The sequence below is a fragment of the Hesperophylax consimilis genome, chromosome 5 (assembly GCF_061612785.1).
Source record: "Hesperophylax consimilis isolate HC1 chromosome 5, BYU_Hcon_1.0, whole genome shotgun sequence".
Lineage (NCBI taxonomy): Eukaryota > Metazoa > Arthropoda > Insecta > Trichoptera > Limnephilidae > Hesperophylax > Hesperophylax consimilis.
The window spans coordinates 26,613,578-26,639,117 of record NC_142840.1 but is presented as its reverse complement, the minus strand read 5'-3'; the positions used below and the strand labels follow the sequence as shown (position 1 = coordinate 26,639,117).

The 25,540-nt window shown below is 31.5% G+C and overlaps 1 protein-coding gene across 1 annotated transcript in view; it reads right to left on the bottom strand.

Annotated features, from left to right (window-relative positions):
• Positions 1–1,363: 1,363 nt before the first annotated feature.
• Positions 1,364–25,540, bottom strand: part of LOC149423715 (uncharacterized) — a 49,869-nt gene continuing 25,692 nt past the window's right edge. Inside the window, exons 2-3 of the mRNA XM_089632087.1 lie at positions 5,115–5,236; positions 1,364–3,109 (exon numbers count right to left, since the gene is read on the bottom strand). Of these exons, the coding sequence (XP_089488213.1) occupies positions 2,018–3,109; positions 5,115–5,225 (1,203 nt within the window). The 5' untranslated portion in view covers positions 5,226–5,236 and the 3' untranslated portion in view covers positions 1,364–2,017. The remainder of the gene's footprint in view (positions 3,110–5,114; positions 5,237–25,540) is intronic.

The window sequence follows — 25,540 nt, the reverse complement described above, 5'->3', positions numbered from 1 at the left end:
AATCCCATGATCTTAATTCAAAAACTGCTACTAAGGATTATATTAAAATGTCACCCATCTCTCACCCTTCAGACCCACTTTTTAAAAAATTCGCAATCCTAGACATTAGACAATTATACGTTAAGACAATTCTTATACACATAAGGAAAAATGATTTAACACTCAAAACTCAACACAATATATGCACCCGCTACTCATCACACCAAAAATGTAAAATTCCTCCAACAAAAACAGCCTTCGCCCAGCGTCAGTTCTCTTATAGAGCGCCTAAAATGTTCAACTTACTGAGTATTGATATTAAGACATCGAAAACTGATGATCTTTATGCCATTAGTGTACAGAACTGGTTATTTGCTCAAGGAAAGAAATATTATAAAGAATGCTTTACAACTTAATAGTGTTCTTATTTTTCGAGTAAAAATTTTATCTCTAAATTCATCTTAACAAAAACTTTATATTACGCTGATGTGATTATTTTTATTTTTATTTTTATTTCTATTATCCCTAGCATTATCTATTATTTTTATGTGTATCCTACCTTATTTTTATTTATCTTTATGTTTACAAGATTCACCTACTCCAATTCCTTTCCTGTATGTGATCATGTACATAATATTATATATTCAGTATTGGTTATTTATGAAGGGAAAGAACTATTTTAAAGAATACCTGACATCATTAAATAAGTTCATTTGCTTTATTATTCTTTTTTTTCATTTCAATTCTGTTTGAAATTTCTTTTTAAAATAATTATTTAATTCATCTTTATTTTCATCGCTTTCTTATTTTCAGTTAAACCTATTTAACCTATACCTATTTTACAACTGAATGAATCATGTATTACATTTATATATCGACTACCATAATACGGACATGTGTCTAGTGTGGTAGTCGAAAACCATGTAAAAAACCTGTATCCAAATATATTTTTATGAATAAAGAAAAACAAAAAAAAAAGGTATATAATATTATTAAAATATTTTTAATGATGAATGTAAAATAATTCATTGAAGAGCGCAACCATTTTACCAGTTTTGAAATGCGAGTCCTCCATTTTTAAAGCATTAAAACCCTTTAATTATTAGGAGACCAAATTTGTCCCCAAACATCATACGAATTTGGGTTCCTGATATTTGAAGGGTTAAAAATATCTCAGCATTTTTCAATTTGAACAGCGATTACTCACCCTAAGTTAATCATGTTAAGCTGTTAAGGAGTAATGAGATACAATACATATGCAATATGTTGATGTTCCTTGTAATTGGTTTTTATTATAGTAATAATTTTTACATAATGTTTTTTTTTCACAAAGCTTTGAGTATAAATGAAAGTTTCATTTAAAATGGTATTAAAATACCTACAACCAAAATAAGCTTAATGAATATATTATTTTATAACATCAATAAATATTTCTCCTTAGTCTGAGTTTGTGAAATTCCAAGCATTATATTATTTTACATTTTCACGGTCGTGGCGATCTACCGACTACACAATAATAAATATATTCAATACGTTGCGTGGATGAATAACTTATAATAATTGAGGAGAAATTTATTTCGTATTACTTACTGTATTACTAGACAAAATAATAATAAGAATTCGAACTCTAATGTCTAATAAATTCTTAGTAATAGTAAAAGTTTAAATATTTTCTTTAAACTAGCAGATTATTTGAAGATTGCAGAGGATCTTCAGTCTGAAGAATTCAGTCTTGAAAACAGTTTTCAATATAAATACATAAACCCTTACCTATTCATAACAAACTCTTCATCGTAATAATCAAATCAAGCTCCTTTTCCTCATATTTATTGTTCGTAACGTTTTTATATAAATGACTGATGATTTATTTTAATAATACATTTATATAAACAAGCTTATTTGTCCACGTAAAATTACTTAAAAATCGGGACACTTTTAAAATATTTACATATTGGTAATAATATTGATATAAATATGGTTATTGGCATTTTTTCGCGTGTTCACACGCCTCCCGGTACTTAAAATCTATTTTATGAAATCAGCTTATTTTGTGAATCATGAAATTGAAACACATCACAACACATGAATATAATATCAATATGATTGAAGGTTTGGAATCATTTGCCGGAGACGCCAATTCTCCTGGACCCTGTCCGCTGGTCACCTTTCGGTGACAACCTTCCGCGAATTGCGCCTCTACTTCTTTCATCTTTCTCCCCCGAGCCTCCAAAGGTGAAATGCAATAATTTCTCGTAAGGAAATCACCGGTAGTGGAGTTTCCAAAAGGACCGTCGGCTATCCCTCTCGCCTTACAATCGCAAGGGAAGTGGTTGGCCGTGACCGCCACCTTAACCACCCCTTCTATAATCACAGCCTCCGGGTCGGGGTTCTCCAGCAGATGATTCCCATGAAACCTTATTGCTCTGACGCTGTTGTTGTAGGTGATATTAAACTCTCGTATTCCATCGATCTTGTTATTGATAACGTTTAGTAATCCAATGTAGCTCATCCCCTCGAATGCCCCGAAGTCTATTATTCCTAAATCCGATTCCTGAATGGATAACACGTTCACGTGTAGAAGTCCCCTGAAAGTATACCGTCGCACGGTTGAGAGGTCCATAAAAGCCAACTTCATCGAACTCACAAAAGTTAAACCGGAAAAAGCATCTATTTCTATATTTTTAATACCCGAAGGGAAAACAAGGTGTTCGACATTGGCTAGCCCCGAAAAGGCGTTTGTTTCGATAGTGTGAGTGGGGTTATTATTCAATAGAAGATGTTTAATATTTGAGGTACCGGCGAACGCGTAACCTTCAATCCTTTTTATTCTATTATATCCTAGAAGAATGGAAGTTATGTTTTGTAGTCCCGCGAATGTGAACTGTGCTATATTGTCAAGGGAGGTGTGTTGAATGCTAAGTTCCTTAAGTCGTGGTAGCCCTCGGAAGGCAAATGGCCTGAGGGCTGTGATACTGTTGCCATCCATGGATAGCCGGCGGAGGGCTCGTAGACCAGAGAAGGCTTCGCTCCTTATGACGGGGAAGTGGTTCTTGGAGAGAGACAGATGTTCCACAGTCGCGGGGAGAGCCTTAATGGGGATGTCCACGAGGCCTCCATTGTTGCAAAGAACCTGAAATGTTAAATAATTATTTTAACACCCTAAAAAACAATTTTTATCCTGTAAGTGTTTCGTATGGCTGACAAAACTGGACTTGTTAATTAAACAATTAACATCTTGATTTAAATGATAGTTAAGTAGGAGTGAAAGGATAATATCACTTAATTTTCGTTTCAGTTATATTTTGAAATGTCCACTAATTACATTTTTTCAATACTCCACTACTGATTTCGACACATACATAATAATATTTGGCTAACTTATATAGTGCCGTTTTCGTGAAAAACCGCAGCAAGGGCACTGTTATCAATAACTAGCTTTTTAAAATGTTTAGTTTGTATTCAAAATGTATATAAATTGTTACATAGTTAATACCAAAACTGAAAATACTCGTAGTTTCGCCGATAGCAGAGTTACAAAAAATATGCATATTGATAACCAGTTGAATTGAACAGTCAGTTTTCTAATAATTTTCATACCCTGAAATAAATATTCAAAACATTATAATATATGTTTTAGCATTTTTTTATGCTGCCTATGAATCAGCAAACCGTAAAGATCACACTATCAACCGTCGCATAGCAGCAATCAAATTAGTATGACAGACAAAGTAACTGAAATTTCAATATTTTTTAAATTATCTTATTTATTATTTTTTAAAAAAGGCTTACATTAGACAACGTGTAGTTAACATTACCTGAAACCTATTATAAATTAGATAATTCTTTGCACTCATTTCTATCTGAAACAGTGTGTTCACCACAAATAGCGTCGCTTCAGGAGTGACATAAATACTTCATCATCTTGTGAATTTAATATGGACATAATGCGCAAATCTTTCGTTTATTTGACTGTGCTTGAGAAGCCCTTATTTATTTATTTTTTATTAATGATTACTTTAAAAATAAAGAGTAAGGTAATTTATTTATATTTCTCTTCACTAGATATTTCATTTCCGAGGCGGATTGAAGGTTGTTGTATGAGTGTCGCATCATGTTTTCCGCATCTTTATTGGCTTATTTTTAACAGCCAGATAAATAAATAAATTCTAGTATTCAACAATTGTTGCTTTGTTTACCCGAAAATAACCAACTTTATGTTTGAAGGAAAGGTATTGTTAAATACTTAATTTCTCACTAGGTGACATCGAGTGATTTCGTGCCCCTGACTGGCAATCAGAATTGATGCAGGTTATATTCCTGTCGGCAGCGTTTATTTTTTCAATTCATATTTGTGTTTTAGGCTAATAATTATTACTAATATTAATTTGTTATCCTTTGTGCTTTGCATAAAACCTTACCCTGTAAACATAATATATTTACATTCAATAAATATCAAAAAAAAAAAATGTTCATGTTTGTTGACTGCAATTTGTGTTGATGTTACTTCATAATTTTAATAAATTCCTCATCTTCATGTTTAGTTAGTAATACTTTGAATTCGTTTTTAAACTTTTTTTATCTCCATGGTGTTTTTAGTTTCATTTGGAAGGGCATTATAGTTTTGCTGGTCAAAAGATGTATTTAATTTTGAGATTTTCATTGCCAGTGGGCTACTCATTTTTTATTTTTTTTCATTTGAGTTTTAAAATACTGAAAACATTTATGGGTAGGTACTATGGGTAAAACTATTTATTCATGTTCAATTCTTATTGCGTTAGTACGGGCGCTAACGTATAAAACATCTTAATATTTTTTAGTAAAACTTGCAAAATGCGTTGTTCCTTAAATAATTTGAACCAGCGCCATCTATGATGGAGTAGTTACTTTTTTTTAGTACATCCTTAATCACTAGTCTGATAAACTCATATTAATATTAGTCTGAAAAACGAATATTTTGTGGAATCAAGCGTACACGATGGGAACACGCGGATCACTATGGTACTGAGCGGGGCGGCGCGGGGGTGCACTGGAAACATACTTACACCGATTACATCGGAGGTACGTAGCCCACGAGGCTAATGTTCAGTAATGTAGAGAACAAAATACCTATAATACAGGATAGTAGGTGTAATTACCTGAGTTTGTGACAGACAGATGCACTGCTCCGGACATGTCTGCAACGAGGAGTTGTTCTCCCCATTGGCTGCAGCAGCCAGCAGACATGACGCCACCACTAACCGCCACATACCGGCTTCGTCTTCAAACAAACAAACAAACAATCATTAAAAATAATTATTTTTGTCGTGTATCTATCTATATGTCAATGTGTAACTCGGGTTCAATGAAATCTTTGAGAAAAGCGTTGATTTTCAAAATTAGAATTGATTTTGGGAACGATTCATTCAAGCTATTTATTGTTTAAATTTTTGACAAATGTGTTAATTTTTTAAATTTTGCATATCATGGTCTTCATTTTAAAGGTAAATTTTTAATCATATTTGTGCAACTTAAACACGTAACAAAACATATAATTTTACTATCAACATAGCATTGATTGGATTTTTCACTGTGTAAATACAAATTACTGTCATCGGGTTCCGACTGGAAATAATCATAAAATACTACATAATAATAAAATACATCAAGACTTAATAATATAATTCCAATGAATAAAAATTTCAACAAGTTTTTTCATGGATTTTTGGCTGTTTAAATGCAAAAATGACCTTCTACGTGAAAATTTTGAAATTACAAAAGTTTTATTATTATATACAAACAGATCAAAAAAGTAATCAAATTATTGTAAAGTTCTTAGAAATCAAAATAGCTTTTAGAACTACGCGTCCACTAATAAATACCAATCAATATCTCGTACACAGCACAAAATTTTCAAAATTTATTAACTTAAGCCTATTAAAAAGGCTTTTACAAATACAAATACATCGTTTATACAATATTCTTATAAAGTTTTCAAACTACAAGATGACCGAGGGTAAAGTGCACTAACTTCGGGAGGTGATTCTTAAATCTATCTATATCTTTTTTACTTGTACTATCGCGGAGAAACACCTCCTGAAGTAAGTACTCTTCACCCCCGGACACCCTGTATAAGATAATGTATTATTAAAGAAATAAGAAAACTTTATTGGTACATAATAGCAATCAATAAGATACTAAATTAACATTTCGAATATCGATAAAATTAATGATGTCAATGAGATACCTTGAACTAAGAATATGTTCCTAATGGATGAATTAACAAACCCCTTTATGTGGTTTATATAACTAGGTGGGTCGTTTTAATCAAATGTAATATTAAAACTGTTAGTCATATTATCATGGAATATCGATTACAGAATCCAATTAAGTATTATACCCAGAAACTAAATATCGAATAGTACCTTTAGTTGATAAGGGGCGTTTTATTAGTACCCAGACAACGTAAGTAAGACTGACTTTAGTCAAATACCTTTGTAATTGATATTTAAACTAAAAATTAATTACTTAGTTACTCGGTAAAATTAAGTGGAAAACTTTCAGAAGGCGTAATGATGGCCTCCGTGGTCGAGGGGTAAGACTCTCGTATAGCAAGCCGAAGGTCACGGGTTCAAATCCCGGCATGCGCAAGTGATGTTTTTTGATGATTAATTGGGGTTATTTCACAATTGATTTAATTAAACTAATACATTTATGATATACTTGCGGTACATTCCCTGGTGTAAGACCACCATTCAGAATTGAAAAGTTGCTTGATATAGCTTTAGCTCATAGCACTCACCTTCCTCTTTTCCATCTCTTTCCCTTTTTCAGTACCTTCAGCCTCAAAACATACCCCAATTCAGGATGCCATAGTCTCACTGGCTCTAGACGGTTGGGAGCAGTTGAGATTCTTGTGCGGTATTCATATAAAAATGATTGATTTGTTAAATGAAATGAGATGCGAAATACCTTTTTATTAATATATTCAATGATTTTAATTTAATTCAGTATATGAATTCTGCTTTATTTCCTCTCTAAATAAGCGCGGGTTTTCCTAAAAAAACAAAAACGACGTGTTTTTTTCGTTTGGCGAATTTTTAGCAAAAAATAGCTTAGAAAATTAAATAGAAAGGCGCTTTGTAATCACAAGTTAAAACACAATGATGGTTTTTCGGTAGTTTATAAATTTTGAATAAGAAATAATATAGTGTTATGATAAAGTAATTAAAACCATATGACTCCCCCACTTTAGAGATATTTCGGGAATTTAATGTACCATCTATCACAGAATTGTATAAGAGAATCGCCTTATATCAAATTTATAAAGAATATTTTATTTATAAAATTCATCCCTCAGATAGCATAAGCAATAGATTCAAAACTAATGGCTTAGTAGCCATTCATATGCTTAGAACGACCACGGCTCAGCACCACTATTCGTATTTAAGTGTGAGATGGTATAATATATTATTGTCCAAAAATAAAATTGGTGTAACCGAAACTGTGAATTATGAACAATTCAAAAAGTTAATTAAGTCCCTAAAATTGTGCCCCTAATTTTCTTACTCTTACTCAATCTGTAAAAAATATATAAATTAATTTAATTGTCTTTAAAAAACTTTTTTTCTAATTTGTTTACCTGATATATTGTACCCTTAATTTCCTCACGCTTACTTAATCTGTAAAAAGATATATTATTTTAATTATCTTTAAAAACACACTTTTCTAATTTGTGTACCTATGTTAATATTATGTTTGTATTTATATCAAAAGTTTTTGATTATTGTTTAAAAATTCATTAGAACTAAAGGTAAATACTCCTCCCATAAACAAGAGCTCCTGGAGCTCAACTTATGGAGTAGTAGAATAATAACGAAAAAATTATATATTTAAGTCTGCATATTGTTATCATTTATATTGTTAAATAATTTACAAGTAATAAATAAAATTAAAAAAAAATTCTATAACTATATGAAGATGAAATAGAACCTCAATAAAATATATTTTTTCATTTTTATTTTTTCAATTATTAATTGTTATGAATTTTTACATTTTACTTGATTTAATTTGTGACACAACATTAAAAAAGAAAACGATACGTGTAAAATAGGTATAACTCCGAAAGAAAAAAGGCAGCCAGTTTTTAAATTGTAAAAGTAACGTACAAAATAATAACGTAATTCATAAAAAACTGTATCCAAGTGTATAATGTTAATTGATTGATTAAATATATCATTACTTGTTCAGATGGTATGTGAAATCCAATATTTAATAAATAGGTTTGTACACACTAAATTATAAAAGCTTTACACAGCATCCCTAAAAATGATTTTAAGGAAAGGAAGGAGAGGAAGTTCTTGGAAAGAAAAGGGTATGAGGAATGGGTTGGAAACTTGGGCTCTGTGTATCCAGTTGAGACGGAGGTATAAATCCTTTCCTCGAACTGTTGTGCAATGCGATGGATCGAGAGAGTCCGGCTAGAGAGGACAAAGGGTCTAATTCAACCGGCCTCTCCCAATCCGGCCCACCCCGCAGCTGGTGGGTAGATGCATCCACCGCCAAGATCTGAACAAACCTCACAACATGAACATGTGTACTAAATGTAGAGAACACTTATGGTGACCTATGGAAGAGGTTTTGTTTATCCAATCAATGGTTCCCGGGACGGTGGTACGCATACCCGCCTCCCAAATTGAAAATACAGTTCGTAGAAAGAGTGTTCAAATTCTGTAAGGTAAGAATTAAAAATACGGTTTTCTGAATTAATTTATCGTGAATATTACGGCATCCAACGGGTTAGATAACTTTAACATCATATCGTATTCTTCGTTAGTATGAAATAGTATTATAAAGAATTCCTTGAAAACTATTCGGCAAGCTTGATCTCGATGGAAAATGAATTTAGAAATTTGGTGTTTTCCTGAACATAATTATACTTACACTACAAGGTATTTATTACATAGATCGCTATTAACTTTCCTCGTTTAATAACTTTGAAGATATTTTTTTGCGGAAATCTTCGGATTCCCGATGTTAATTTCTAGCCGAAAGTTTTCCCGTTTTGATGATTTATGGCAAAGATTATAAGGAATATGAATACAGAAAACCTGGAAATGCCTGAAACATTATCAACTTTCTGGCCTATAACTCTTGAACTTACAGCCTTTGGTTGGAAACATATCGTAACGTATTCATGTGCTGCGAGAACAAACCTGCTTTGTATAAATGTTTAATTGGGACATAATGGATTTTACCAATTTTGTTTAATTTAACATTTTGCTTTTGAATGCTTTATATCCCGTATTTTACCTGACAGTAAATAGATAATCGTTAGAAAATGTCTTTATTTCAAAGTTAGATTGAAGAGATTAGATTCATTCTCAATTTATAGTAACAGAGAACTTTTTTTATTGTGGAATAAAATAATTTGTAAAACCCCAAATTGTAATATTTAATCATTCATGACAATATTAACACCTGCCAAAGGAAAAATGAGAAACAGAACAGATAAGAACGATTATATACTACTTGCAACTAAATAATTTTCTTTCTGTCTTTTCACATCTTTCGTTTGAAAGCCGTTGATATTGTCTTCAATGATTATATACAGGATTTTCCAATAAAAGGTGTTATTTTGAATAGGCCGCTATTTCGGTAGATGTTACTTTTGAAGCTGTCATTTTTTGACATTTGCCAAGTAGAAACTACGCAATTAATAATGGAACGATACACGCTTCAAAAACGCATTGAAATTATTAAAATTCAGTTGAGTGAATCAAATGCAAATCATCTTGAGTGATGAGGCCCATTTCCACCTCGGTGGCTTCGTCAACAAGCAAAATTATCGCATATGGGGCTCGGAAAACCCAAGAATTATTGTTGAAAAGCCTTTCTATCCTCAACGTTTGACTGTTTGGTGCGGTTTATGGTCCGGCGGAGCCATTGGACCTGACTTTTTTGAAAATGAGGCAGGAGCAACAGTTACGGTGAATGGATTGCGCTATTTTTATGGCCGGAATTGGATGGTATTGATCTGGACAACGTTTTATTTCAACAAAACGGCGCTACGTGCCACACAAGCAACGAAACCATTGATCTTTTACGATGAAATATTAAAATAACACCTCTTATTTGAAAACCCTGTATTACAACGAAATTATAAATTCCTACTATTTTAAATACAAAAGAGAAAATCTATGGATGGTCCTCTCAAAATAACTCGCTAGTGGCAATGGACATTTTTATGTCAGTTTATTATTTTTACCTTGCAGTGTGATTCATATGATGCATGAAGTTTTAAAATATTCAATTAACTCGTCTAGACTAGACTTAAGGTTTATTTCATATTTCTCAACAAATACGAAGCAATGAAACCATTCAAAAAAAAATCAAGCATTAAGATTTATTTCATATTTCTCAAAAGATACCAGGCAATGAAATCATTCAACAATGTTACATTCGATACAAAAAATGAGGCAAACTTTATTAAAATACTGATTAAAGCAAAAAGGGAGATCCATATAGAATCAAAAATATACTAAGTGGTACACATATTATACACAACCGTATCAACGATTATTACTGCAGTTTTATTACTGCCTGGATTATTATTTTTTCATTACTTCATTAAGTACGTTTAAATTAAGTCCTTTTTATTTACATGCATATTGTGTTATAAAATCGTAAAATGGGGCCTCAGTACGGTTTTGCACCCAGTGAGGCTCACTCTGCCAAATAATGTTTTCTAAAAAATGGTAATTGATTAATTAAAAATGGTTTTGGTGTAAATGTATCAATAAAAAAATATTAACAAAAAAAAAGTGTTCACAAAAATATTGAGTGTTCTGTGAAAAAATATTCGAAAAAATTATGTTGAAAATCGGGTAGTAATTTTAATATTAGAAATAATTTTATTTAAGTAAGCATACTATTCATTACAATTAAAACGTTTTGTTTTCACTTTTTAATAACACTATTTTATCCCGTTTTACGGCACAAACCCAATCCTGTGTGGCCAAAGACATCTAAATTTGATATCTCTCTGTGTGACAGATTTATAGTACATAGGCAAAAATCTATTACCTACAGCACAAAATAAATTGAACATTATTATAAATAAAACTGAACAAAAATTGAAAGAGCAATTAAAAATTGTAATCATTTTAAACGAAACAAATCTGAGTATCTTTATTAGAAACAAAACATTAATTTACATTTGATTGGTTCTGTAAAGGGAACTCGCTGGAAATGCTAGGTAAGATAAGATGTCCTTGAAGCTTTCTAGAAAGGGTAAGAGGGGGTATAACAGTTGTTAGGTGTTGGGGGAACCTAGATAGAAAAGGGAATTCCGTCTTAAGGATTTCATAGGGTGTAAATCATTTCATAGACAGGGGAGAGATCGGATATGCACACTTTTTACGAAGCTGTACTTGATAAAATATCTCCGGCCAATTGAAAAGATATTATTTTCGTAATCGGGCTCAACTTAGGAATATCGGTTTTATTATATTAAAAAAAAGGTTTATTGTATTAAAAGAGGTTTTATTATATTAAAAAAGAATTTGGTTGTGATTACGTTTATGAGCTGTTTTGTTAACGAAGAGATATTTTAAATCAAATGCATTTTTTAAACCATATGAATTATTTCAATCACCTGAATAACTATGATTTCAAATATAATATAAAATAACATCAATAGTAAATTGTGAATGCTACTTTACACAAAGCCATCTGCAAGGAATGAACATTTAGATTTACAGCAAATAGCCTTAAATTAACCTTTTTTAATTGAAAGAAGGAAAAAACGAAATTAATGTTGTATATAATTTATTTTTTCATTTAATAATTCATCAAGCCTACTCATATTTTGATCACTTTTTTTAAATACGTATGCCATTCATATTTTTGTTTTGCACGAGACTACAAATTTAATTCTCAAACGGTAAAATTTAGGGGGTACACCGGTTCATACGCCAACGGTATATTCTAGATGACTATTTTTTTTAAATTTAAAGCAAATGTTAAGAGTGAAAATGTTAAATGTCAAATGTTAAAAGCAAATGTTTTGCAAGGACGACGGAACACGTGTTCATACAAATACTGACATACTTATATTCTACCATTCCATCGTGATATGTATTAGGAGAAGAACATATGTTCTCGAAATATTCCAAATGACTATTTTTTTATCGGGAAGTTCGAATGCTGTTACTATCTTAACAGGATCATTTTTCTCCGTACAGATTGATAAATAATCCCGTCTCAAAACATATAGCGGCGCAGGCTAATAAAGTCTCATGGTGCCCTCATCTACTTCAAATATTGACATTACTACTACAGATGAGCGCGAAAGAATGGAATTTGTTTACGTTATTCGATTTTCCGCGAATCAACCTCCGGTGGTGCTTGGAGCGTGAACATTTGACAGAGACATTTTTCCGATTGCCGTATTTCTATCCCGGTAGCATATTTCCTGCCTTTATTTTTCAACGACCTTAAAGATTGCCCGGGGTTTATTTATATTTAAGCGCGGGGACGCCTTACGCGCCGGGGCTCGGCCGTGACTTGGGTGTCTGAGAAGGGGCCCATCCAGTCAGCCATTGGTGCGGCGTCGCGACGTCTAGCCCCACATTGCTCTTTGCTCCCTGCATCCCCGGGGCTCTAAGGGAGCTTTAAATCAGTAGTGGCCCATACCACCGTGACTTCTTTTTCAGACATTCTTTTACCTTCCGTTGTTGTCAGTACATTGTATTCATGGAATCAAAGCAAAACAAACCAGTCAATAGGCATTATCTGTTCTTCGATTCTCAATAACGTTTTTTATTCTGTTCGAAAAAAATGTAAGTGCTTTGTGAGATTATCTATAGCGAGTCGTTTATTAAATTTCGTGTGTCTTGATGGTGGTACAGTTTAAGAATATAGGCCAATTTAAAGGTCTAAAACCACACCAGTTTTCGTTTAATGAACAGGAAGAAAATTAGTAGACCAGTTCATTATCTCATTTAAAAATTAACCCGACGCCTGCTGAAGGAGAATCTGTAAATGTCAGTTCAATGATGTGCATTCCATATAGGCATATTATCACTGCCTTCCCTACCGTATTCGCGTAGCATAAAAATATAAATAATATTAAAATTCATTCAATAATTGCAAAAATTCAATCAACACTTTTAAAAATACGCGCGAAGTTCCGCTGCGAATTGCAGCTACGCGCGCGCCCCACCGACGGTCTTGTAAATACGCGATATTAGCATTAACTATGAGTACTCAAGGGTCGCCAACGTCGTAAAAGATTATTCAATGTTTGCATACTACGCAGCATCGAATGTACATTGTACATAAGTGCTGTGAGCTGCCTATGAATTCAAATGAATACGCATTTGTGCAAAGTTTTTTTGTTTGTGTTTAGGCAGTGCATGTGAGACCAAATTTAGTGACATCTGTTGGTACCTACCTCTATTAATTAGTACATGAAGTAGTTGACTTTCTTCCATACACTTAACAAATAAATAAGTTAAAAAACAGCTTACCACTTATTCGTTTAATGTATGTCATATATTGAAATATTTTCACACTGCCTACCCCAATTAAAAACCCTGTCTACGCCACTGAATATTATCTTTGGCAATTATCGTAAGAATATAATTTTTTGTATATTTTATGGTAGTTAAGCTGTATATGTTACATAAGGTCGATAGAATAATATTTAAGTTAAATAAGCAATTTATAATTGAACCCCATAGGTACTAGTAGAAATTCTATATATTGAAAATTAACGAGCTATATTTAAAAACAATTTCAATACTACGCACTACGCATGCCCTAAAACTTCCTAAATCAAAACATAATCACAACATTCCCCTTTCTGTCTGAATTCACTAATTCACTTCTCACTCACTAATAAATAATGAGTTGTATTATTCTATTATTTCTTACTCACATTAAAAGATTTGTCTTCTCGTCAACGCTACGTAATGCCGTACACTCATAACCCGACGACGTACGCGAGACGCGGCGTCAAATTTGATTAAACAACGTTATTTGATTTTATACGCGAGATAAAAGCGCGTAGCATTTCACACTGAAGAGAGGTGACAATGGTAATATTATGTTTACAAAAGTTTTACGGCTCTTAAATGACTTGTTATTTTTTTTACATTAAGTATTCACTCCAATGATTTTTGCCAAATTTATTAAACTTAAAAATTTGTGATAAACAGTGAAATTTAGGTGGATTCATTAGCTTTAAACCACAGTAATCAGATTCATGTATTTTCATTCATATTAATATTTGGAGGAATGGTATGAACTAAATAATTTAGTAAATTTATATATAAATTAATATAATCTCTCGAGTGGGTGTGTTTTGATTGTGGCAGCCAGCACAATAAACGAAATATCATTTGGCAGTCTATATTTAATGTAGATTTAATGTCAGCTTTAGAACTATAAACAAAATTGAACATCCCCAAATTTTACTACATCTCTACAATGGATCTTTAATTACAAAATGCAATGTTTTAAAACAATTTTCATGTCCGGTGAAATATAAATAATCTAAGAAGTTACCTTAAAGGAATTTACAAATCCATTGATTAAAATTTAAACTAAATTACCTGGGTCCATCTGACCTTTTGCTGGTACCGTGTCGGAATTTATGTAATAAAGAACCTTAATCAATACCTACTTCATTTACACTATCTCCAAAATGTCATACAAAACACAAAGCTAAAAGAGTAAGAAAATATAAAAGTGTTTGATAAGAAAAGTAATAAATAATGAAATGCGAAAACCAGCATTCAATAAAACAAGCATGAAATTTCCTTATTGAGCTCAATTTAAATCCACTCGAGTCGCCCTCAAAGTAAATCGCGATTTTCATTAAATGGTAGCGTATTTTTTGCAATTCCTTACTCTTTTCTGCTTAAAAGCCCGACACCTTTTCGGAAAGCACTTATTTCTGATTTTCCGAAGTTTGCCTTCGGTGTTCCGAACGTCTCGTAATTTTTATTCATATCGAATAAACACTTCTTATCAATTCGAAGTGGGATTTGCTTTATTATTTTATCTTTCGTGGGAAAAATATATTTATCCTACCATCCGAGTCTATTTTATTGAGTGGATAGAGTAAGACAATGTGAAATATTTAAGAACAAATTTATTATTATGAAGTGGAAGCTAAATTTTAACATTTGAAGCATTCTTAAGTTGATGCTTTAAATTAGGTTTGTGCTTTGTTTTATGATTTTAATTACACACAAGTGTTTGAATTGCTTTATTTATCTAATTTCTGCCAGTTAATTCATACTAATTGCAAGATGGCTTAGATTCAGATGAAAAGTGTGCCACGTGGCATATATTTTATACATGTTATTATCTTCCTTTTTTTGTGGCAAGTCGAGATATTAATATCCTTACTGGGATCTCCCGTGCTGAGTAGCTCATTAACATATTATTAAAATTTGGTAGCATGGATATATTGAAGGCCTCCGTGATCAAGGGGTAAGACCAGACAGTAAGACCAGCAAGCAGGAGGTCGAAAGTAAATTTTATTTTATTAATTTGTGTTCTTTCACAAATTACTCGTGTATATTTTCGATACGTTCCAGAGTAAAAGATATCTCAGTATTGCCCTAGTGTAAGACTACAATTCAGAATTGAAACGTTGCTTGAATTGGCTTTGGCCGTGTTTTTGACCAAATCTGAATATACAGCTACTTTTCTACCTTTACTTTTCCCATCTCCTTCCCCTCTCCACTACCTTTAGCCTCACAACATAGCCCAATTGGGGATGCCATAGTCTCACTGGCTCCAGACGGTTAGGAGCAGTTGAGACTCTTGAGCCGTTTTACATTCAAAAAATTAAGTAATAATAAATTCATAATTTATTAAATATATGAAAAAAGTTTAAATATATTTTTTCTGAAATAATAATTTATTTGATATCGTACAATTTTTCTTTACAAAAGCAAGAGAAAATAACTTTAAGTTCTGGTTATATCTTAACAAGTTGATTATATCTCAAACAAACTAATATAGAAGTCCAAGAAAATAAATTCCAATTACCGAGGCGTCTTCAGCAGTCAGCACTATAACAAGGTACCATCATTTGAACAAATAATGCGAAACATTAAGAATTAAATATGTACATAATATGGTGAAAAACTAATGTTGAATGAAGTGCTTGCTCAAGGCGAAAATTTCTTGGCTGGGGATTCTGAGGAACCTCCATAAGTGGTTTGGTCGCAGCGCAGAAATTCTATACCGGGCCTTATTACCAAGGAGTTGGCTGCTGATAATACTGTAACCTAACCTAACCTAATCTAACGAGAATACACAAAGCAGAAGAGTGGTGTAATTTACAAAAAAATCCACGACGCAGTTATGAAAAATTTTTAAAAAAAAGTATTTTTAAAATCACGGGATATTATAATTGTAAGATTTGTGAAGCTGAACTGTCAATTTCTTTTAAAATATAATAATATTTATGTTGAAATTTTATATTAAGGAAGACAAACAGAAATTTACCTTTTGAGTGAGTGTTGAGTACCTCATACAAGATGCACCGCAGATGTCCAAAAAAAACGTTAAATGTCCCGCTACCTCATAAAACATATTTTCTGTTCCAAATCGTTTTCTTTGTATTGCTTCAAAAGGTTTTGTATTAATACAAATGTTATGTATTATTACAATTTATTGATGTGGTGGGGTGGCTCAACACCTCATATCCGTATAAGTATAAATATAGTAAACCTGACAAATCTCAAAATCCGTTAAACATTTAAACAAAAAATACACATAATTATTAAGGTTCTGCAAGTATGTTTTTTGGTTTTTGCTATTGTTAAGCTGGTTTCGTCATTCAAGGCCATTTTCAAACTGTGGTTTTAATTATGTTTAGACGACTTATTTATATGATTCTATTTTACCCCAAAAATAATTAATTACATACCGGTTAAACCGATTTACTTATAAAATAATTGTGACAATAGATTTCATATTATGTGGGGGTTAAAAAATAAAAATTAAATGGAGTTCTACGAATTAAACACAAAAGAATAAATTTTAAAAAAATTAATAAAAAAATACACATTTCAAATACAAAATCTGTTAACGCCAATAATGGCTAATTGTCGTTTCATAGAGAATTGTCGAAAAATTGACGAGCAGCAAGCAAGATGCCACCCAAGACAAGTGGAAAAGCAGCCAAGAAGTCGGGCAAGGCCCAGAAGAACATCTCCAAGGGGGACAAGAAGAAACAAAATCAAAAATTAATTAAATAAACAAAATAATTTCTGCACCTACTTTGAATTATTCTTCCGAAAAATGAATTCAATTTTTATGCTGACATATTTTCAAGTCGAACGTGAAAAATTCACGCAGAAATAACTAAACCTACATCAGCACAGAAAACCAAAAATAAAACTAAAATAATTTAATGAATGATGAATCATATTTCAAAGATTTATTTTAAGGAAAAATAAAATTAAAATAACAACAAAGACATAAAATACTTACGTACAACGTATTATAAAATCCTCTATTGTTTGATTTTGCTATTTCGTTGCATACTCATATTGTCTACGGACTTGACTCAGACAAGCATCTTTAGAATGATATAATTTTATTTCTTGCGGCTAATGCCCCCTTCATTTATATGCTTACTTACCTCAACTGCTTTTGTATTTTCGCTTGTTTTTTATTTATATTTCCCCAGCTACATCCTATGCGTAATCCTCGTTTATTACCACCTATTTATTTTTAAATGTGGAAGCCCCAACGATAAGCCGGAAGGAGTGGTTGGATATTTATTTATTTTGCAACCATTTTGCATTTTTAATTTTTAATTTAAAAGTTTACAGCTAGGCGGCGCCATGGCCGCTTCCATCGCAAATGCTTCGGTAATTGCAAAACTGACGTAAAGCGATTTTAAAGTGGTTTTGTTTTCCTCTCCAACCTGATAAAGGTGATAATTGTATTTAAAAGAAAGTAAAGCGTGAAAACATCGTAACACGTTTTCATTTTTACCGATAAAAAACAGCCGGTATTTTGCCATGATGAAGTAAAGAGAAGATGATGCGGTGATGCGTTAATTTGTAGATTTTATGTCTTCAAAGGAAAAAAAAACTTTACATTTTTTTTATTAGGAGTCCCAATTGATCCCATTCGAATGGAGACAGTGAGACTACGACATCACCAATTGGATTTTATTCTGATGCTGAAGGCAGTGTGGAGGGGAAGGAGATGGGGGAGAGGAAGGTAGGGACGTAACGTTTGAATTCTGAATGGTGGTCTTACACCAAGCCAATACTCAGAGTATCTTCCACCCCAGAACGTGCCGCAAATATACTATATTATGTAAATAAATTGTGAAATAACACAAATTAATTAAAGAACTTGTTCAGTAAACTGAGAATAGAACAAATCGAAAATGTAGAAAATATTTAGTACGGATATGTCCTACTTTATTTATTTACTACTTATCCATGATTTTAGAGGCAACTTTGGCAATTTTTACTGAGTTACCGGCTCCACTGGCATTATAGTACATGTTTTATATTTTTCTCTTCAACTTAACGTTAACTCTTAATTTATACTACAAAAATCGAATATAACACCGTGCCTCTCAATTATTCACCGTGACCCAGATATAAAATATCTAACGGCAATTTTGGATGCTCATTTTAGGGATATTAGATTTTGTTTGATTTTGTCCTCTGGGTTAATTGGTTTATGAATTTTGATTGCGTACTCAGTTTTGTTGGAGTGAATGTGATTACCGTTTATATTGTGAAACACTCCGAATGTGTTCTAGAGGATAAGTTACATTAAAATCAGACATTACGTAAACGAGGTATAATCAACAGTGGCGGTTTGCTAGGTTGAAATATTATGTAATATGTACATTTACACCTACTTACACCTCACTATACCTAGAAAAAGAAAAATCGCAAACTATTACATGTCAAAATATAATAATTATAATATTCAAAATTGAACTCAAGTTAATTACTCGACCAAAACCCAAGATATATCCCAACTGTAAAATTACCGTACTAACTTAATCCAAGCAATAGCCGTACCTACTCCTTACCTACTGCCACCTACATCACAAAACAAAACAAATCTTTATTAATAGAGCTAATCATAAATGACCGGTTCTACTTCGGTTAGTTTAGTTCGTGTTAGTTTAAAGAAAATAAGTTACCAGGTATCATAGTTAATTTTCTTCATAATTTAATTGATAATTTTATACTGCCTATCTCACTAGGTGCAACTTTTTCTGGGGAAGGTGATAGAAATGTGCAATACAAATAAGTTTGTGCAAGGTTATTGACTGAATAGGTAGTGTTAAATTTATATATTTATAAAAAAAAGAAGGATTAATAATTTAGACATGGTTAAAATAGAAATAAAATAGAATTAAGTTAAAATGTATGACAGTACTACAAAGTAAGCAAAGCATAATGATGATAGTTTCAGCAGCACAACCAAAAGATTCTTCCTTCCATATAGACGAATTCGAATCTTTACAACCTCTTTTTTTTCCTTCCTGTATGTTTTTCTAATATTTTGATTTTGCTTTAACGCCATTTCAATAATTAAAATTGGGTAATTTTTCGTTCTTTTGTAACCTTCACATTATGTAAGTTGAATATACATATAAAATAAAGGTATAATTTTTTCACGGCCAAAGGTATTATCGTGATTTATTTATACCTAAAATGAAATACGAACTGTGCCATGGCTTCAAATTATCAAACAATGGTGTAAATAGGTCCAGTGATAACTTGTGTTGGTCAGAGCTAATCAATATTTATTTTATTGATACATGATTTAGAGAGTACATGTGGTTTTTTGTGATATTTCTCCCTCCATGCTAGGGATGACCCTGTGTTATGGCGGGTGAATTTTACAGTTTGCGGACATGGAATCTATACATTACTATAATATAAAAATAATAAAAATGATGTAAAGCTAGTTTGGGTTGCAAGAAGAGGATGGAGAAGTTAGAGAATTATTAGAAAATATTTGTAAATAGATCGCACTAATTAATTATGTACATACTATACCGCTAAGATAGGGAATAAGGATATATTTTGTTTTGTCTGAAAGGTGATTAAATTGATAGAGTGTTGAATGAATGGGTATTGTAGTTGTAATGTATTCCGTGTGTAAGGATCCATTTCGTAATTTGTTTTTTAAAGGAATGGGGTTGACTCACGGTTGTTAGGTTTTCAGGGATGAGGTTAAACATTTTAGGAGCTAGGAAGAAAAATATACACGTATATATGAACAGCCTATACATCAACTCATTGAGAAGATGTATAATTGTATTTTATATAACTGATAAAACACCATGTATGTGAAAACCTTACTAATGCGCAAAAAATGTCTAAACACATTAATTATACACCGGAAAAGGGTAGTTTATTCGTTGTAATAACTTGAAATTACGGATTATTTTAAATGCATATTAAATGTGCCATATATTTTATCTTTTTGAAAACATCGTGAAAACAAATATCATTTTTTATAACTAGATAAAAATATTTTTAAGATTTTTGTATTTGAATTATACTTTAATATTTATGAATTGGAATATTTTAATTACAAACACGAAAAAAAGTGGAAAAAATACATGACATTTAAATTGTACAGAATACAAAGTTTTGAAAAACGAATGTATGTATTTAGCGAATATGCACGAAAACTGACACCACACTTTTTTATATCGTTTATAAAATAAAATAATATAATAATAATTCCCGGACCAAAAAAACATTTTTTTTATTCATTGTTAGCGCTATATAAACGATTATCACTTGTGTTTATATTTGTCTACACAACTACACGAGCATAGGGCATTTATTTTATTTAAAAAAATTTAACTTCAAGGAGTTTTCACTTAAAAATAATTTGTCTGAAATAACCGAACTTTTTAAGGACTGTAACCTCGTGTCACGCCGCCAAAATGCAACGTTGCCAGCTCTTTTGCAGCCAGTCAAAAACAGTTTTATTAGTAAGAGTCCGAAATATAAATCTTACAGTCTTTATTCAAAGTTCAACTAAAACACCGTTTAACGGCTGAAAAGGGTTTTTGATTAGTAAGGCTGTATGATTTTATTGAACGTACAACAAAACGGTTACCTACTTAAAAACTTTCTTACATTATTATTTAATGTGTCCAAAAAAATATCAATCACATTTGAAGATGCCAATGTTCCGTTCTCACAAAGCCCGCACAACTCACTAAGCCGCACCCAACTAGCAAACGAGCAAAATTAAAAGTGTGTTCATCTTCCTTCCATCATCCTTCCCATCGGCTCGGCGCGTTGTGCGGGTTTCATGTGGAGGAAACCAATACTGAAAATATCTAATTATTTCTCATCACAAACTTGAGAGATCTACATATATATTGCATTTTAATGCTGATGGAATTGTTGTTGCAATGTTTATTTAAGTTATTGAATGTAATTTTATATTGAGAAGAACATTCGACAAAGGTATTAATAAACACCATTTTCTACATCTTCCCAATGGTTCCATGATAACTCAACACAGCGACAATTCAACACACTTTTAAAAAGTGATATAAAGTTATTAATAAAGATGCAATTTTTTTAACCTAACCTAACCTAATCTACTTAAGCCAGTTAATAAAGTTTTTGTTTCATCACTTTCCATGACTTTATATTAACTTTTTAAAGATGTCATGAATTATCATTGTGATGATTTATCCGGTCACCCTTCCCAATATATCAACATCCCAAATATATAAGACCTAATATAAAAATATAACTTCAACATAAGGGGCAAATGTATGTTTGATTCAATGGTATATGGCCAATAAACTTGTGTTGACATTTTCATTGGGTTAAAAAAGTTTTATTAGTTCTATGTGTCCAATATGAGGAGGGTGGCGGACACCTGGAAAGTTCAGGGAATAAAAATGATTGAATAAAACATTGGACCACATATTTCGAATTCGGTCAAATATCAAAATATTTGAAAAATAAATTAAAATATTACATATTTATCTTTTTAACTTTTTACAAAAGGGTAAAAGTAAGTTTTTTTTTGTTTGATTAGAATTCGGTAAAGGTAGATATTTAAACTATCATTTTTTTGTGACCTGACGATTTCTTTGGTAAGTAAGACACAAGGACATGACTTTGGAAATAATTCATTTCCATGAGAAACATTTTTAATATTCCTTGATAATTCCAGTGTTAAATACACTGATAAAAATGAGTACGATTTTTATTATCAAGATACTGATAAAGATGTGGCTGCTTGACAGTTTCCTAATTAAACTATTAGTCATTCAGAATATATCTGATCACGTGTTCACGCATAAATCCGAATAAATATTATGGACGAGATGTGAAATTATTATTATTTTGAAGAACATTTGTTCCGACTTTCTCATAACATTCGTGCTTAACTGAAGCTTGAATCATTTGAAAGGCCTCCAGTCCCGTTTTTAACGGGAAAACTAATATTTCACTAGATTTGTGACAAATGAACAATAGTTTATATCAGTAAGTCCGTGTACCTGAAAAAGAAATATAATATGCTTTGAAAGGGGTATGTGTAAATACGAATGAAAGAGAGAGCGCGCTAACATAAAAAAAACAATTATAATTAATAGGCAAAAGCGAAAACATTTAATAGGGCATCATTTATTTGAGATGATACTTTTGATGTTATAGTTATGATTTTTATCATAACAATAACATGTTAAATAAGAGAACCGGGTGTGTTTTAAATAATTTTCATGGCATACTTTGCGATTTTTTTCTATCGAGATTATCTTAAAAATAACATTATTTTGTTAAGAATGATTTAGGTAGTTTATTAATTCATAGTAACTAATGGCGCGAATACATTTCCGAGCCGAATCGCGAGCCGAGCCTCGAGGTTCGGCTCGCAAATGAATACGCAGCATAAGAATAATTTAATTTAACAAACGAAATTTGATGAAAAAACTGGCTTTGCCTACTTTTAGAATAATTCTAACGCGAAATGTATCTTTTCTTTATTATATTGCATCAAAGAAACATTAAAAAAATCTGTACTTTTTCAGATTTGCAAACAGATCAACAAAATGCTTGTTAATAATAAATTATTTTCTTTCCTAGTCAAAAAATTGAGTTTTAGACATAGACATATGAATATTAGTAGACCTGCCCTAAGTGATTAAAAGCGTATTATCCCCACTCCCCATACCGGTTCCATTGGAGCCGGCTGTGCTCGCGTATGGCTTCAAGTGAAATTTGAAAACGTGACGTCATCATTCTTGTGCGAACTATGGTCGAGGCATCATCGGTTCATTTTACGAAATAACACGGCAAAATGTTGACTTGTGATATGAAAACTTGTAAAAATAGACGTGAAAAAGAGAATAAACCCAATTGTCGTATTACATTCCATAAGTAAGCATTATTTTACTTTATTTTAAGCTTATTCACACCGTATTATATGGATCAGTTTTAGAAACATATACTATCACATCACAATGTATAGTGTATCACAGTGTATCAGTGTCGCCCAAACCTCCAACGGTGTTGGACGCGAGTGAGCGCCGTAAGCGGTGAATAAATAAAATAACACCTTCAATCCAAGACAAATTATATAAATACATAAATTTACGGAAAATATATTTTTTTTAACCTGGAAAAATGGAGGAAGCGGTTGATCCGCATGCCTTCATAACAAAGGCGAAACAAAACATAAGTGACTTACATACAATCATAGAAGAAAATAAACTTACTAAAGAAACCAAATCAAAAATGATGAAAGAAATAAATAACATCATGGAAATGATATCGCACATGGCAATAGAATTAGCTAAATTACAAGAAAAGTGTGATATTCAAGAAAAAAACCAAGCACAAAAATACCCATTATCATACTCTTCTGCAGTAAAAAACTTAATATCACAAACGCAAGAAAAACGATTTCCCATAATAATTAAAAGCTTAAAAGAAGAAGACACTGAAAAAATAAAAGAGAAAATACAAAAGATTAAAATATCGCAGTTGGGAATTCGAGTATGCGAAATTAAAAAAACAAAAAAAAACCTTATAATAACATGCCCAGAAAAAGAAGACGCAAAAAAATTAAAAGATAAGATAAATGAAGTAGACAAAACCATAATAGCGGAGGTACTTCTGAAAACGGATCCATGCGTAATATTCAAAGGTCTTGACAAAGACTATACCGAAAAAGAATTCTTAGAAGACATCATTGAACAAAACAACGACATCAAAATGATATGTGAAAAATACCAAGACAAAGAAATATTACAAGTTAAGGCCATCATTACCAACAAAAAAACTAACAGCAAAAACTTAATACTACAAACAAATCCTGAAATGAGACTACATCTTATTAATAAAAAAAAAATTCATCTAGGATTCATGAGAATCTATGTAGAAGACTGCAGTCCTCTTACCCAATGTTTCCACTGTCAAAGATTTGGACACACAGCACAAAAATGCTACAATAGAATGAATAAACCAACATGCAAGCACTGTTCAGAAGATCATCCCATCTCCGAGTGTAAATCCCTGGAACTGCCACCCAAATGCGCTAACTGCAACTCAGCTAACAAGAAGAAAGAAATAAACTCCTTGAACAGTAAAATGAATGAAGTAGACCACCGAACAAACAGCGAAACATGTAAGTTCCGATCTTACATGCTTAAATTAGCCAAAGAAAGAATTAACTACGACATTGAATAAAAATCTTATAAATAATTTTGTAAAATACAACCGAAAATGCATTAAATGGATGATTTCTTAAGTAACGAATTAGAGTTAAATATTAAAATTCAAGAATACGAATGTATATGTACCGATTCGTGTAACAAAATTATTTCTAAAAACATCAATGATATAATTATTATGCACATAAACATCCGTAGCGCTCAAAAAAATTTAGATGAATTAATTCTAAAAATAAATAATTTAATTAAAAAACCGGACTTTATAGTGTTATCCGAAACATTTACGAACGCTGAATCACCGTCTTATCACTTACCTGAGTACAACTATATTTCTACCAAAGTAGACATCAATAAAAATTCGGGAATAATAATATTTGCAAGCAATAAATTTAGTATTGTTAACATAATAGAACATCCAATACACTTAGTAAACTGCATCGAAGTACATTTCAAACTCGGCAAATCAATATACTATCTAATAGCTATCTATAGAACGCATGGCTCGAGTATTATAACGTTTATAAATGACCTCAAATACATATTATTAAAATTAAAAAATAAACTTTGCTTCGTCGTAGGAGATTTTAACGTTAATATTAATGAAAAAATAGAAAATAATAACAAAAATGAATACATCAATTGCATGACTGAACAAAATTTTATATCTTGCATAAATAAAAATACTAGGGAAATAAAAGAACATATTCCATCTTGTTTAGACCACATTTGGACAAATGTAAACATTAAAGATCTTCACAAAATAAAATCAATTGTTTGGAAAACTAACATAACTGATCATCACTCATGCTTACTTCTGTATAATAATAATACTAAACATAAAAAACATAA